This window comes from Carlito syrichta, unplaced genomic scaffold (genome assembly GCF_000164805.1).
Source record: "Carlito syrichta isolate Samal-C Ts95f unplaced genomic scaffold, Tarsius_syrichta-2.0.1 Scaffold313618, whole genome shotgun sequence".
Lineage (NCBI taxonomy): Eukaryota > Metazoa > Chordata > Mammalia > Primates > Tarsiidae > Carlito > Carlito syrichta.
The window spans coordinates 64,147-78,154 of record NW_007257714.1 but is presented as its reverse complement, the minus strand read 5'-3'; the positions used below and the strand labels follow the sequence as shown (position 1 = coordinate 78,154).

General features: G+C 43.7%; 1 protein-coding gene across 1 annotated transcript in view; it reads right to left on the bottom strand.

The window, feature by feature from the left end:
* Window positions 1-4,756: 4,756 nt before the first annotated feature.
* The window catches only part of THEGL (theg spermatid protein like), a 53,944-nt gene continuing 44,692 nt past the window's right edge, over window positions 4,757-14,008 (bottom strand). Inside the window, exons 6-8 of the mRNA XM_008070561.2 lie at window positions 8,489-8,620; window positions 6,925-7,100; window positions 4,757-4,871 (exon numbers count right to left, since the gene is read on the bottom strand). Of these exons, the coding sequence (XP_008068752.2) occupies window positions 4,757-4,871; window positions 6,925-7,100; window positions 8,489-8,620 (423 nt within the window). The remainder of the gene's footprint in view (window positions 4,872-6,924; window positions 7,101-8,488; window positions 8,621-14,008) is intronic.

Here is a 14,008-nt window from a genome sequence, read left to right as displayed (position 1 = left end):
CAATAACAAACACCACAGGCTAATTTATAAGGAACAGAAATTTATTTCTCACAGTGCCGGAGGCAGGGAAGTCCAAGATCAAGGCATCAGCAGATTTAATGTCTAGTAAGGGCGTGTTCTCTGGTTCCAAGATGGCACTTTCTTGCTGTATCCTCCCACAGTGAAAGGGAAAAAGGGAGAAACTCACTCCCTCAAGCCCTTTTATAAGGGTACTAATATCGTTCACAAAGATTCTGTCTAATCACTCCTAAAGTCCCTACCTCTTAATACTATTGCATTAGGGATTAAGTTTCAATATGAATTTTGGAGGAACACAAGCATTCAAGCCACAACACTGTCTATCCCGTTTCACAAGCTGGGAATCCAGGAATTCTCTTGACTGCTTCCTCTCTCCAGTTTCCATATCCAATCTACTATCAAATCCTATACATCCACCTTATCAAATCTCTCTCCAGCCTGTCACTTATTAGCTGGTACCACCGAGTTATTTTCACCTTTCATAAGATCTACTAAATAACCTCCTAATTTGGCCTACCTATCTACATTGTCTCCTCTCCAATTTATTTGACTAATTTTTTTTCAAAAAACAACCCTGATTACATCATGCCTATGCTTAAGTTACTTCTATAGCTTCCCATTGGCTTTAGGATGAAGACTCAAATATTTTATTTTCTTTTATTTTTCTTTTTGAGTTGGAGTCTCACTCTGTCAGCCAGCCTGGAGTGCAGTGGCATGCTCACGGCCACCGCAGCCTCCACCTGCTGGGTTCAGGCAATCCTTCCGCTTCAGCCTTCCAGTTAGCTGGAACCATAGGCGTGCACCACCACATCTGGCTAATTTTTTGACTTATTGTAGAGACAAGGTCTTGCCGAGCTGTCCAGGCTGGTCTCAAACCTGTGGGCTCAGGCAATTCTCTTGCCTAAACTCCCAAAGTGCTGGGATTACAGGTATGAACCACCATGCCCGGCTAAAGACTCAAATCTTTAATTTGACCTCTAGTATCCAGCATGTCCTGGCTCCCATCCTTCAGCCTTCTCTTGCCTCGCACAATCCTCTTTTTTTAGTTCTGTTTGAGCCTCAATGGTATTCTTTCAGTCCGTGTTCCATTCTTCCACCTGCCAGGACTTACAGGAAGGCTCTGGGCAGTTCCTGAGTCAAAGGACCAGCTGAGACCCCAGGGAAGGAGTCAGGGCAGCTCCAGCGATGCAGGGAGTAGGAGCAAGAAGATATCTCATCAGGGAATCATCCTGGGAAATGCCAGCTCCAACCAATATTATCTGCTCCAATGATAATAGTAGCTCCAGTCACCCTCTCTCACCTTTGGCATCACTCTGCTTAAGATCCGAAGTCCTAGAGGACAACTGGATAGGTGCACAATGAGGAAAAAGAAGCTCCCCAAAGGAAAGTTGGAAACTCTTACCAGAAGGATGAGGCATGGGTGGTCCAAAAATCCAAAAACATTCACTAAATGTATGTTCCCACTACCTGGCATAACTTTCTGTGCCCCGTTTAATTAGTTAGTTCTACTCCATTTCCAGATTCCAGCCCAAATGATCTTTTTAAAGAAGCCCTCCCTCCCCTTTCCAAAAGGTCGTTTTCCATCTTGTTACTTTTATTTATTTATTCATTTATTTATTTATTTTCAGTTCGAATCTCACTCTGCCCCCAGGTTGGAGTGCAGTGGCACACTTATGGCCACTGCAGCCTCGACCTGCTGGGCTCAGGCGATCCCTCCACCTCAGCCTTCCAAGTAGCTGGAACTATAGGCGTGTGCCACTACGCCCAGCTAATTTTTGATTTATTGTAGAGATAAGGTCTCACCATGCTGCCCAGGCTGATCTGAAACCCGTGGATTCAGGCAATCCTCTCACCTCAGCCTCCAAAACTGCTGGGATTACAGGCATGAGCCACTGCACCCAGCTTATTCTGTAATTTCATAGCACTATTCCTTTCCCTTTTTTTTTTTTTTGAGTCAGAGTCTCCCTCCTATCACCCAGGTTGGAGTGCAGCGGCTTTGATCATGGCTCACCACAGCCTCGACATCCCAGGCTCAGGCAATCCTTCCACCTCAACCTCCTGAGAAGCTGGGACTGCAGGTGAGCACCACCAAACCCAGCTCATTTTTCAAAATTTTGGTAGAAAAAGTCTCTCTATGTTGCCTAGGTAGGTTTCAAACTCCTGGGCTCAAGTAATCCTCTCTCCTCAGCCTCCCAAATGCTGGGATTATAGGTGTGAACCACCACAACCGGTCACATAACACAGTTTCATAGCACTTGCTATGGTTGTTATTTTATTTTTATTGGTAAATGTTTGAATTCAAACCATCCCTCCCAGTAGGCTAGATAGCCCATGAGAACAGAGCTCACATCTATTTGGCTCTGGGTGGTATCTCCAGTGCCTGGCAAAGCAAAGACGTTCAACAGACATTCATTTATCGTGAGAATCAAGCCATATTTCCCCCCAGTGATATGAAATATGTTACTCTCCTATTAGAAGGCAAACACAGTTAAATTTTTAAACAAAAATATTTGTTTCAAAATCATACTTTATTTTATTTATTTAATGAATTGGAGTCTCACTCAGTCACCCAGACTGGAGTGCAGCAGCCTCCACCTGCTGGGCTCCGGCGATCCTTCCGCCTCAGCCTTCCAAGTAGCCGGAACTACAGGTGCGTGCTACCACGCCCGGCTAATTTTTTTGATTTGTTGTAGAGATGAGGTCTCGCCAAGTTGCCCAGGCGGGTCTCAAACCTGCAGGCTTAGGCAATCCACTCACCTCGGCCTCCCAAAGTGCGGGATTACAGGCTGAGCCACCAAGCCTGGCTCAAAATCATACTTTATTATATACATCATCTTATCTTATCTTTACAACAATACAGCAGGAACCTACTTTATACTCAAAGAAACAGAGCCCAGGGATTAGGAAATTGGTTAAAGAGCACATCCATGCTCCATGGTCGATGGGGAACACAAACCCAGGTCTGTTTGATTACAAAACTCAAGTTCGATTGCCATGTGGTGTTGCCTTTCAGTGACAAAAAGACCTTAAAGATAGAAATCATTCATCTCTAACACTGGCTTTCAAATAATTTCATTTTCTTGCAAATATAGATATGCACCATAAAAGTTAGTTTAATTGGTAAAGTACTGATCCATAGAGAGAATAAAATAAAGACTCATGCAATTTGGCAGAGAATTATAATGCTTACCAAATTCTTGCTTTTTCTGTCATTCGCTGGTAAGCAAAGTCAAGCATGAGTGCAGAAACAGAGATCGGTGGAGATGTCACCATTTATAGTAACCTGTTTCCTAAATTTCAGTTACAGATTATAAAAAGCATTTGGCTGGGTACAGGGGCTCAAGCCTATCATCTCAGTGCTTTGAGAGACTGAGAAGGGAGGATTGTTTGAAGTCAGGTGTTTGAGATCAGTGTGAACAACACAGCAAGACCCTGTTTCTACACACACACATACACACACACACACACACACACACACGTGCATGCACACATGAATTAGCCAGGTGTGGTCCCAGCTATTCAGGAGGCTGAGTTGGGAGGATCCCTTGAGTCCAGGAATTCAGGGCTGTAGTGAGCCATAATTGCACCACTGCACTCCAGCCTGGGCAACAGAAGGAGACCCTGGTTCTAAAAAAATAAAATAAAAGGCTGGGTGCAGTGGCTCACACCTATAATCCCAGCACTTTGGGAGACTGAGGTGAGAAGATTGTCTGAGCTCATGGGTTTGAGACCAACCTGGGTAAATTGGTGAGAACTCATCTCCACAATATATTAAAAAAATTAGCCAGGTATGGTGGTTTATGCCTGTAATTCCAGTTACTTGGAAGGTTGAGGCAGAAGGATCACCGGATCCCAGTAGGTCAAGGCTGCGGTGACCATGAGCATGCTACTGTACTCCAGCCTGGGTGACAGAATGAGATGTCAATTCCAAAAAATAAAAATAAAATTAAATTAAATTAAATTAAATAAAAATAGGTCAGGTATGATAGCTCACACCTGTAATCTCTGCACTTTGGAAGGTTGAGGAGAATTGCTTGAGGCCAGGAGTACGAGACCAGCCTGGGCAATATAGTGAGACCTCATCTCAACAAAAGAATAAAAAAGTTAGCCAAGCATGGTAACATTCACCTGTAGTCCCAACTACTGGGTGTGGAGGGGCGTAAGCCTAGGAGATCAAGGCTGCGGTGAGCCAGGATCATGCCCCTGCACTGCAGCCGGGGTGACAGAGTGAGACCCTTTCTCAAAATACATAAAATAAATAAAAATTTTAAAAGCATTTTGATTTTTCCAAAAAGGTTTCATCGTTTCAGTGTGTTGTTCTAAGTCATGAGCAGAGGCTGAAAGTAACAGAAAGAACGATCTCGATTCCCAGGACTGACGAGAGAGGGGACTGAGGTAGGACCAGCTCTTGGGGAACAAGAAACTCACCAGGAAAAGGCATGCAAAACCCACACACGCTAGGAAGTGTGTTTCTTCGGGTAAGCCTAGACGCTTGTGAGCAAACAGTAAGGATGCCAAGGCCGCTCTCACGTTCCCTTTTATTACGTGCTGGAGTTCTCAAACCTGGTGAAGATACGTTGACAACTGCTATTTGATGATCACCGTGGTGCTCCCTGGAGGTCTCATTTCTTGCGGGGGACAGGGGAGAAGTAGCTAACGGTACCGGAGGAGGAAGCCAAGACTTCCAACACGTGTTCTAGATACATAACCAAGGTTCGAGCAATGTGACTTTCCACATTTAACGTGTGACAGGTTCTGCCAGCTCCTGGATCCTCTGAGAACACCGTGCTTTCAAAGCAGCCGCCTTCACTTTAAAGACAGCTGGATCATAGTAGACGATATGCATGGAAGCCCTGAAACGGGGAAAAAGAAATCGACCTGAAATAAGACCAGCAGAATAAGGAACCGATGTTTCTCAAGTACACGCTCTGTGTCCAGCACTATGACTTTACCCCCTTTTGACTTTCGTGGCCTCCACTGTACAGATGTGAAATGAAGGCTCAGATTATGCCAGTGATCCCCAGGCAGATCCAGATGTGTATGTCTGTCGGCTCCGAGGCCTTTGCTCTCCCCACGGAAAGTGAATTCTGGAGGTTTCTCAGCTTTAAACTTGAGTTTTGGAATCAGACAGACCTAAGTTTGTCTCCCCCATGGCTCATTTACTATAACTTGGCAATGTTAGGACAAGCCAGGGGGTTCTCCAGGTGGACTTAAAAAAATCAAGTTGTTGAAGTTGACCGTTCTCAGTACTTTTTCTCCAAGGGATAACTTGGCCATCAGGATAAAACCTTGATAAAGCCTTTGGCCATGCTCTTCCCTTCAATGAGTGGAAAATGAGCTTCATGTCATGTGATGGACTTTATTTTTAAAGGATAAACATATAACATTTTAAACATGTTATTATGGAAGAATTGACAGACAAATGTCCTTTTCCCTGAGCTCAAGACTTCCACAACTTTTCTATTTTTTGAGTTGGAATCTCACTCTGTTGCCCAGGCTGGAGTGCAGTGTCATGCTATGGCCACTGCAGCCTCGACCCGCTTGGCTCAGGCGATCCTTCCACCTCAGCCTTCCAAATAGCTGGAACTAAAGGCACACACCATCATGCCTGGCTAATTTTTTGATTTATTGTAGAGACAAGGTCTTGCCAAGTTGCCCAGGCTGGTCTCAAACCCATGGGCTCAGGTAGTCCTCTCGCCTCTGCCTCCTAAAGTGCTGAGATTACAGGCATGAGCCACTGCGCCTGGCCAGTTGGTTTTTTTTTTCTTTTTTTTGGTAGAGACAAGTTCTCACTATGTTACCCAGGCTGATCTCTAATCCTGGGCTCAAGTGATTCTCTCACCTCAGCCTCCCAAAGTGCTGGGATTACAGTCATGAGCCACTGCACCCAGCCTCCCCACAACTTTTTCTAACTCTCCTAAGTTTTTCTGCTGATGCTTAAAAAGAGGATCATATGTTATCCCTTGAAGGTAACAAAATGAATTGAGGTTTGGGCAAGCTAAGAGGTCCTCCAAAGACAGACAAACAACAACAAATAAACCCATACAGAAGCGAGAACCAATTTCTTCTTTGTTAGTTAACTGTATTTTCTTATTGATTTGAAATAGGTCATACATGTACATGACACAAAGCATCAAAAGAATACAAAAGCCTGTTTAATGAAAGATAAGACTTCCTCCTATCCCAGGTCCCTAGGCCCACAAAGGCAGCCATTGTTACTCGTTCCCTGTATATGAGATATTACAGACATGTGCGAATCCATGGCACATATGAATTCTCTTCTTACACAAATTGCAACATATTATGTGCTTCATTCCACAACTTGTTTCCCTTCCTACTACATGTCAAATAACTCCATATACATACTTTAAAAACTGTCTACTAGATTCAAGTTTCACTATCTAGTCCATTAACCTTTTTTGGCTTTTTTTAAGTTGAGGTCTCATTCTGTCACCCAGGCTGAAGTGCAGTGACAAAGTCACAGCTCACTGCAGCCTTGATCTCCTGAGCTCAAGCAATCCTTCCACCTCAGCCTCCCGAGTAGCTGGGACTACAGACACATGCCACCACTCCAGGCTAATTTTTTTATTTTGTAGAGATAGGGTCTTGCTATGTTACCCAGGCTGGTCTTGAACTGGTCTCAAATGATCCTTCCGCTATGGTCTCCCAAATGGCTGGGATTACAGGCGTGAGCCACCATGCTCGACCTCACCAACCTTTTAATAGTAGGCTTACATTTATGGTAGGAAGACCACAGACTTGTCATAATAAAGGTAACTAGTGAAGTAAGATGCTTTTGAACTTTTTTGGTATTTCTACAACTCTTTTCTTTTAATGGGTCAACTTTCCCTTTCTGCCCAGATCCCCGGCCCATCAATGATCCACTCTAGCCTTAAATTGGCATACCTTTTATTTGGATTAGCTAGTTCCTGAATTCTGGGCGATACTTTGGAATGGATAGCAGCAGAAGACACTGCCCAGTGGGCATCACGGGCGGGTAGGTAATCCTGATGAAGAGACTTGGGCTTCGCTAGTGCTATGGTGCGGGGGCTAGCGTTGGCTTGCAGTGCAGCCGGGGCTATCTACGGTGGAAACAGAGAGACAGAAAATGTATCCCAAATTCCACCACATCCATCTCCCAGTCTCTACAGCCGTAGCCCTCCTTGAGCCATGACCATGTCTGTCCTGGACCGTACAGCAGACTCCTAAGTGGTCTCCCATGTAATCCAGCCTTCACGAAACAGTTCCTGGGGAGCAGATGAACATTGAATGTTCTGTTCCACGAGTCAGACTGTTCCTAGTGACTTACCTTATATAATTCCCACTTACTCGTCATAACAACCCCGTGAGATAAGTACTTTCATCTATCTGCTTTTTTTTCTCGAGTCAGAGTCTCACTCTGTCGCCCAGGCTGGAGTGCAGTGGCAAGCTCATGGTTACTGCAGCTGGGCTCAGGCGATCCTTCCACCTCAGTCTTCCAAGTAGCTGGAACCACAGGTGCAGGCCACCATGCCCACCCAATTTTTTGGTTTATTGTAGAGACGAGGTCTCGCCAAGTTGCCCAGGCTGGTCTCAAACCCGTGGGCTCAGGCAATCCTCTTGCCTTCGCCTCCCAAAGTACTGGGATTACAGGCGTGAGCCACTACGTGGCTGGCTCTTCCTTTCTTTCTTTCTTTTCTTTTTTTTGAGTCTAGGTCTCGCTCTGTCAGTCGGCTGGAGTGCAGTGATTTGATTACAGCTCACCACAGCCTCAACCTCCTTGGCTCAGGCTATCCTTCCACCTCAGCCTCTGAGGAGGCTACAGGCATGCACCACCACTCTCAGCGAATTTTTAAAATTTTGTTGTAGAAACGAGGTCTCGCCATGTTGTCCAGGCTGGACTCAAACTCCCAGGCTCAAGCGATCCTCCTGTCTCAGCCTCCCAAAGTGCTGGAAATTCAGGTGTGAGCCACTGCACCCAGCCAAGGCTGAGATTTGAACCCAGTTCTCACAGACTCTAAAGTTCATGCTCTTGCCCTCCACTCCTCTGCCTCTCTCTATATCATGTAACTAGGTCTTCCTCCCGCCACAGACCACTCTTTCTTTCTTTCTTTTTTTTTTTTGAGTTGGAGTCTCACTCTGTCACCCAGACTGGAGTGCAGTGTCCTCTCCTGGCCACCGCAGCCTCAACCTGCTGGGCTCCGGCGAACCTTCTGCCTCAGCCGCTACACGCCCGGCTAATTTTTGATTTATTGTAGAGATGAGGTCTTGCCAAGTTGCCCAGGTGGGTCTTGAACCCACGGGCGTGGGCAATTCACTCACCTCGGCCTCCCAAGGTGCGGGATTACAGGCTGAGCCACCGAGCCCGGCTAGACCACTCTTTCAAGACTCTCTTTTCCAGTGACTTTGGGCTGAGCCCTGGAGAAGAGAAACAGCACTCCAGGGGCACCCGGAAAGTGAGCTCAAGGATGCCAAGGCAGAGATGGCTTACCGGACGAATGGGCAAGTCATTTCTCTGTCTTTCATAGCACAGCCCTTCTAACTTGATCCTTGGGTGGGCAAGGTCTACAATTCTTGGACTTGCAACAGCGCTCAGGGCTGAAATCGAAATCTTGGTTTCAATCTAGAGAAAACAAACAAAACGGTAACTTGTAAGGATCACATAATAATCACTGTGTAGTTTAAGATTACAAAGTGTGGTCTGGCTTGTGGATCAAACTTCTCAACAACGCAGCAGAAAGGATGAGAACCTGGAAGTCAGTCACCTATGATCACAGCTGAGGATCTTTTTTTTTTTTTTTTTTGAGTCGGAGTCTCACTCTGTCGTCCAGACTGGGGTGCAGTGGCCACTCCTGGCCATCGCAGCCTTGACCTGCTGGGCTCCGGTGATACTTCCGCCTCAGCCTTCCAAGTAGCTGGAACTACAGGCGCGCACTACCATGCCCGGCTAATTTTTTGATTTATTGTAGAGATGAGGGTTCACCAAGTTGCCCAGGCAGGTCTCGAACCCGCAGGCTCAGGCAATCCACTCACCTCGGCCTCTCAAAGCGCGGGATTACAGGCTGAGTCCCCGAGCCCGACTGAGGATCATTTTTTTATTGTAAACTAGATTGTGGATTCTAATCTAGCTCTTCAAGAGCTAGCTTCCCAACTAAAAACTCCCAGGAAATAGCAAACAATGTTACTACTGACGCAGAGACAAAGGGTGATGCTGATTTGTGAACTGATACACTCATGGATTAGACTCTACTTGGCTCTTAATTACTTTTGCCCTTTAAAAATTGGGGCTCACATGATCACAAATCACGATGCTTAAAGTGAACTTGAGGATCTGTCTTCTAAACTTATTTTTTGGTTTGCTTGTTTTGAGACAGGTGTCTCACTCTGTTGCCCAGGTTGGAGCGCAGTAGCATGCTCATGGCCACCACAGCCTCGACCCGCTGGGTTCAGGCCATCCTCCCACCTCAGCCTTCCAAGCAGCTGGAACCACAGGCATGTGCCATGACGCCCGGCTAATTTTTGGATCTATTGTAGAGACGAGGACTCGCCAAGTTGCCCGGGCTGGTCTTGAATTCCTAGACTCAGGCAATCCACTTGCCTCTGCCTCCCACAATGCTGGGATTGTTGCAAGAGTTTTGGACTCCACTGTCAGTTTAAACCAGCAACCTGGGATTCTTGATTCGAGATTAAGGAATAAAAGGATGAGTGAAAGAGGGAGTTTATTAAGCAGCAAAGGTCTCTCCAGAGAAGAGAGGGGACCTGAAATGGGTTACTCGGTGCTAGGAGGGGTTTTTTTTTTGTGGTTTTTATCTTTTCTGGGGGTGTTTCTCTCATTTACATCTCATCCTCCCCTTACTTCCTGAGATCCAATTCTTGTTGCACATGCGAGTCCCTGACCAAAGCTACTCCATTTTGAATATTACCCATAAGTACCACAGAAAAACCCACGGGGTGGGGTGGTGGTGGTGGTAAATCTCTATGCAAATGCTATGTTAATGATATTATAATAAGTCAAGGTCAAGTTAGGACATTTAGTCACGCTACTGCACCTGCATTTAAGCAGCAAAAAGTCCCTTTTAGCATTACCTCCTGGGTTGAGAGAATGTCCTTAACCCCACTAACCACACTTCCAGCCAACAATTATATAATGGGAGTGGTGCAGGGGGACATTCCTGCAGGTGTTAAGTCTCCTCGAGACCCTCCCTCTCTGCCTAATCAGCTTCTAGCTCCTCTCTCAGGATTACAGGCGTGAGCCACTGTGCCCTGGCCTTCACTGTCCTAACTGTGGGAATGTGTTTAAATAATTTCTATTAATTTATTTGTATTCAAACTCAAAACCTACTCAAGACATTGAAAGAAAATATGATCTGTAACTGGATATAAAATAGGGCTCTGGTTGGGCTCGGTGACTCAGCCTGTAATCTCAGCACTTTGGGAGGCTGAGACAAGTGGATTGCCTGAGCCCTCGGGTTCGAGAGCAGCCTGGGCAATTGGCGAGACCTTGTCCCTACAATAAAATAAAAAAATTAGCCGGACGTGGTAGCACACGCCTGTAGTTCCGGCTACTTGGAAGGCTGAGGCAGAAGGATCGCTGGGGCCCAGAGGTTGAGGCTGTGGTGGCCGGGAGTGTGCCACTGCACTCCAGTCTGAACGACAGAGTGAGACTCTGACTCAAAAAAAAAAAAAATAGGGCTTAAGGTGGAAAAATAATTCACAAAGTATTTTCCCATTCCTTTGTTGTTTAAATGATGGTGATGATACTAACACTGACAGTGTTTTACGTGTATTAATTCATTTATTCTTCATTTGGAGTATAATTTTCAATCTCTAGTCCTCTACCAAAGAAACTAAGGGCTGTGAGGTTCAGTAATTTATTTAAGTTTATACAGTAGGTATGTCACAGAGCTGAGATTTAAACCAAAGGTTCTACCTGTCTGTACAGCACCATGAAGTACTAACTAAGTTTGTTTTGTTTTGTTTGTTTTTGTTTTTGTTTTATTTGGAATCTCATTCTGTCATCCAGGTTGGAGTGGATGATCACAGTTCACTGCAGCCTTGACCTCCCAGACTCAGGTGATCCTTCTGCCTCAGTCTCCTGGGACTATAGGCACAGCCACCACACCTGGCTAATTTTTTTTTCTTTTTTGGAGACAAGGTCTCACTATGTTGCCCAGGCTGTTCTGAAACTCCTGGGCTCAAGCAATCCTCCTGCTTCGGTCTCCCAAAGTGCTGGGATTATAGGCGTGAGCCACCATGTCTGAACTCTAATTACGCATATCCTATGAATAAAGTTTTCTCGCCTATCAGGTTCTGGGAAAATCAAAGGTAGATATAACAACCATTACCTTCAATTAAGACTTACAATCTAGAAGGGAAAAAAAATCACTAAAAAAATCAATTCATTAAACAAATCAATTCATTAAACAAATATTTCTTAATTAGTTATGGGATGTAAGACACAACAAAGAATAATAAAACACAATTTCTTTCCTTAATGTAATTTGCAACTCAGAGAAACCATAGATCTAAAGGCAAATAATTAAGATGATTTGATACCCTGAACAGAATATAAACAAAGTGTTGAGAGGTATCAGAGGACAGGTAGAGAATCCAGAAAGATTTTCTTTTCAGAGATAAAGTGACATTAGGTGGAACCTGGAAGGATCAGATATTTTCTTTCTTTCTTTTTCTTTAGCCTGGATTTCACTCTGTCATCCAGGCTAGAGTACTTGGCTCCCTGCAGCCTCAGCCCCCTGGTCCCAGGCAATCCTCCCGCCACAGCCTCCTAAGCAGCTGGGACCACAAGTGAGAGCCACCACACCAGGCTAATTGTTTCTTTAAAAGATTATTCCATCTTAAAAAAAAAAAAACGAACATTTTTAAAAGAAATAATTTTATTTCCTGAAACAAAAAAAAAAATCTGTAAGACAATCAGTATGCTTTACAATTTTGCAAGTCTCTTTAATATCTGGCTTAAGAGGACACTGCTGTTTTGGTTGAAGTACACTTATCCCTCTGTATCCATAGATGATGAATTCCAGAACCTCCTGCAGGTACCCAAATCTGTGGGTGCTCAAAGCTTATGTAAAATAGCACAGTATTATTCACTGCCTTAGCGAATAAAGGCTGGGGCAATTGGGCGGTGGGTGGGGTAATTTTTATCCTATATCTTATATAAAAATACACTTCACATAGACTGAGGAATTAACTATCTAAAAACAGAACACAATCACAAAACACCACAAGAGGCCAGGCATGGTAACAAACACGCACCTGATTCTCTTGCTGATAACAGTTACAGACTCTGAACAAAATATCAAAAAAACCACAAGAGTCCTTTGAAGGCACTGGAAAGTAAACAAAAGCAAGCAGAAACTACAGAGGACATGACCCTTGCAGGAGAGAAAGCAGCTCTTCCTTGCTCCTTCCTGAACGATCTGCAGAACTAAGCTAAGTGTCTGAGCTGGGGAGAGGGTGATGGCACAGTGGCCCAGAGCAGGGTGTCAGAGTCTGAGCCACAAGAAGAGTAAGTCACATCGTGGTGGCCCAGCAAGCAGGGTGAGGAGGGAATCCACTTGGGAAGGGGCATTCTGATTTGAATTGTTATAGCCCAAGAGGGTGAGGTTATAAGAGCTCACAGGAAGGAAGAGATGGCAGCAGAGGTGGGAGAATGATTATACACAGAGAGATGGACCAAGCAAGTAAGTATATTAAGGATAATGGGAACCAGGTTTCTAATTTTCAGAGAATAGAGTTAGATATGGAAAGGTAGGAAGGTCTAACACAGGGGTCCCCAGCCTCCGGGCCACAGAATGGTACCTGTTAGGCTTGTTAGGAATGAGATGACTAGATTTTTACCACGTATAAAATTTTAACTCCTTTTTTTTCAGTTTATGTTTACCTAACACATATTACAACTACACTGAATGACAAGAGGGTAAAGGAACCTATATGGTGGTAAGGTTTCTACATTCCATTTGAAGAGGCAAAATATTAATTCTGAGTAGACTGAAAAGTTGACTATGTATATTGAACCACCAAAGCATCTTCTAAACAAAGCAAAGAGACATAACCAAAATATCAGTAGATAAATAAAAATGGAATAATACAAATATTCTCAAAAATGCAAGAAAGAAGAAACAAGGAATGAAATATAGAACAAACAAAAAATAAAATGGTATCCCTAAACCCCAAAATATCATTTACATTTGAATGGCTTAAAGACATCAATTAAATGCAGCAAACTTCAAAGTGGGTTTTTTATTTTTTTTTTAAAAAGACCCACCTATATCATAGCTACAAAAAATAAACTTCACTATAAATTTAGTGATATAGGTAAGTTAAAAGTAAGAGGAGGAAAAACTATGTATCATACAAACCCCAAGTGTATTATTATATGCATGTACTAACACTGCTATGAACATTCTAGAGCATGTATATTGGTGATCTATGTATGCATTTCTGTTGGGAATATCTTAGGGGTAGAATTGCTGGTCACGCCATATGAGTTTTTAGCAGTTAATGTCAAGTTATTTTCCAGAGTGAATCCTTTCTATTCCCACTAACAATGTTTACAAGTTACAGTTGCTTATAATTGATGTTTGCATATATATTATAAAAGTTAAACTCTTCAAATGCCCCCAAAGTAAAAAACAAAAAACAAAAGTAAAAGGCACATTAAATTGAACATGAGCCATGGAATAGATATAGTATTATATCAATGCTAGATTTCCTGATTTTGGTAATATTTCTATAGTTATGGAAAATAATGTTCTTGTTCTTAGGAAATACAAAAATATTTGGAGAAAGGAGATATAATAGTTATAAACCATGTATTGTTGGAGAAAGGAGATATAATAGCTAAAACATGTATTGTTGGATCAGATTTGGAGGTATTGGTGAGAATTCAAATATAGATATATATGGAAATAAATATAGAGATAACTATCTGCAAGTATGTGTATATTATGCCAAAGATTCATGATCTGACCCTAATCCTGAGAAACATTCA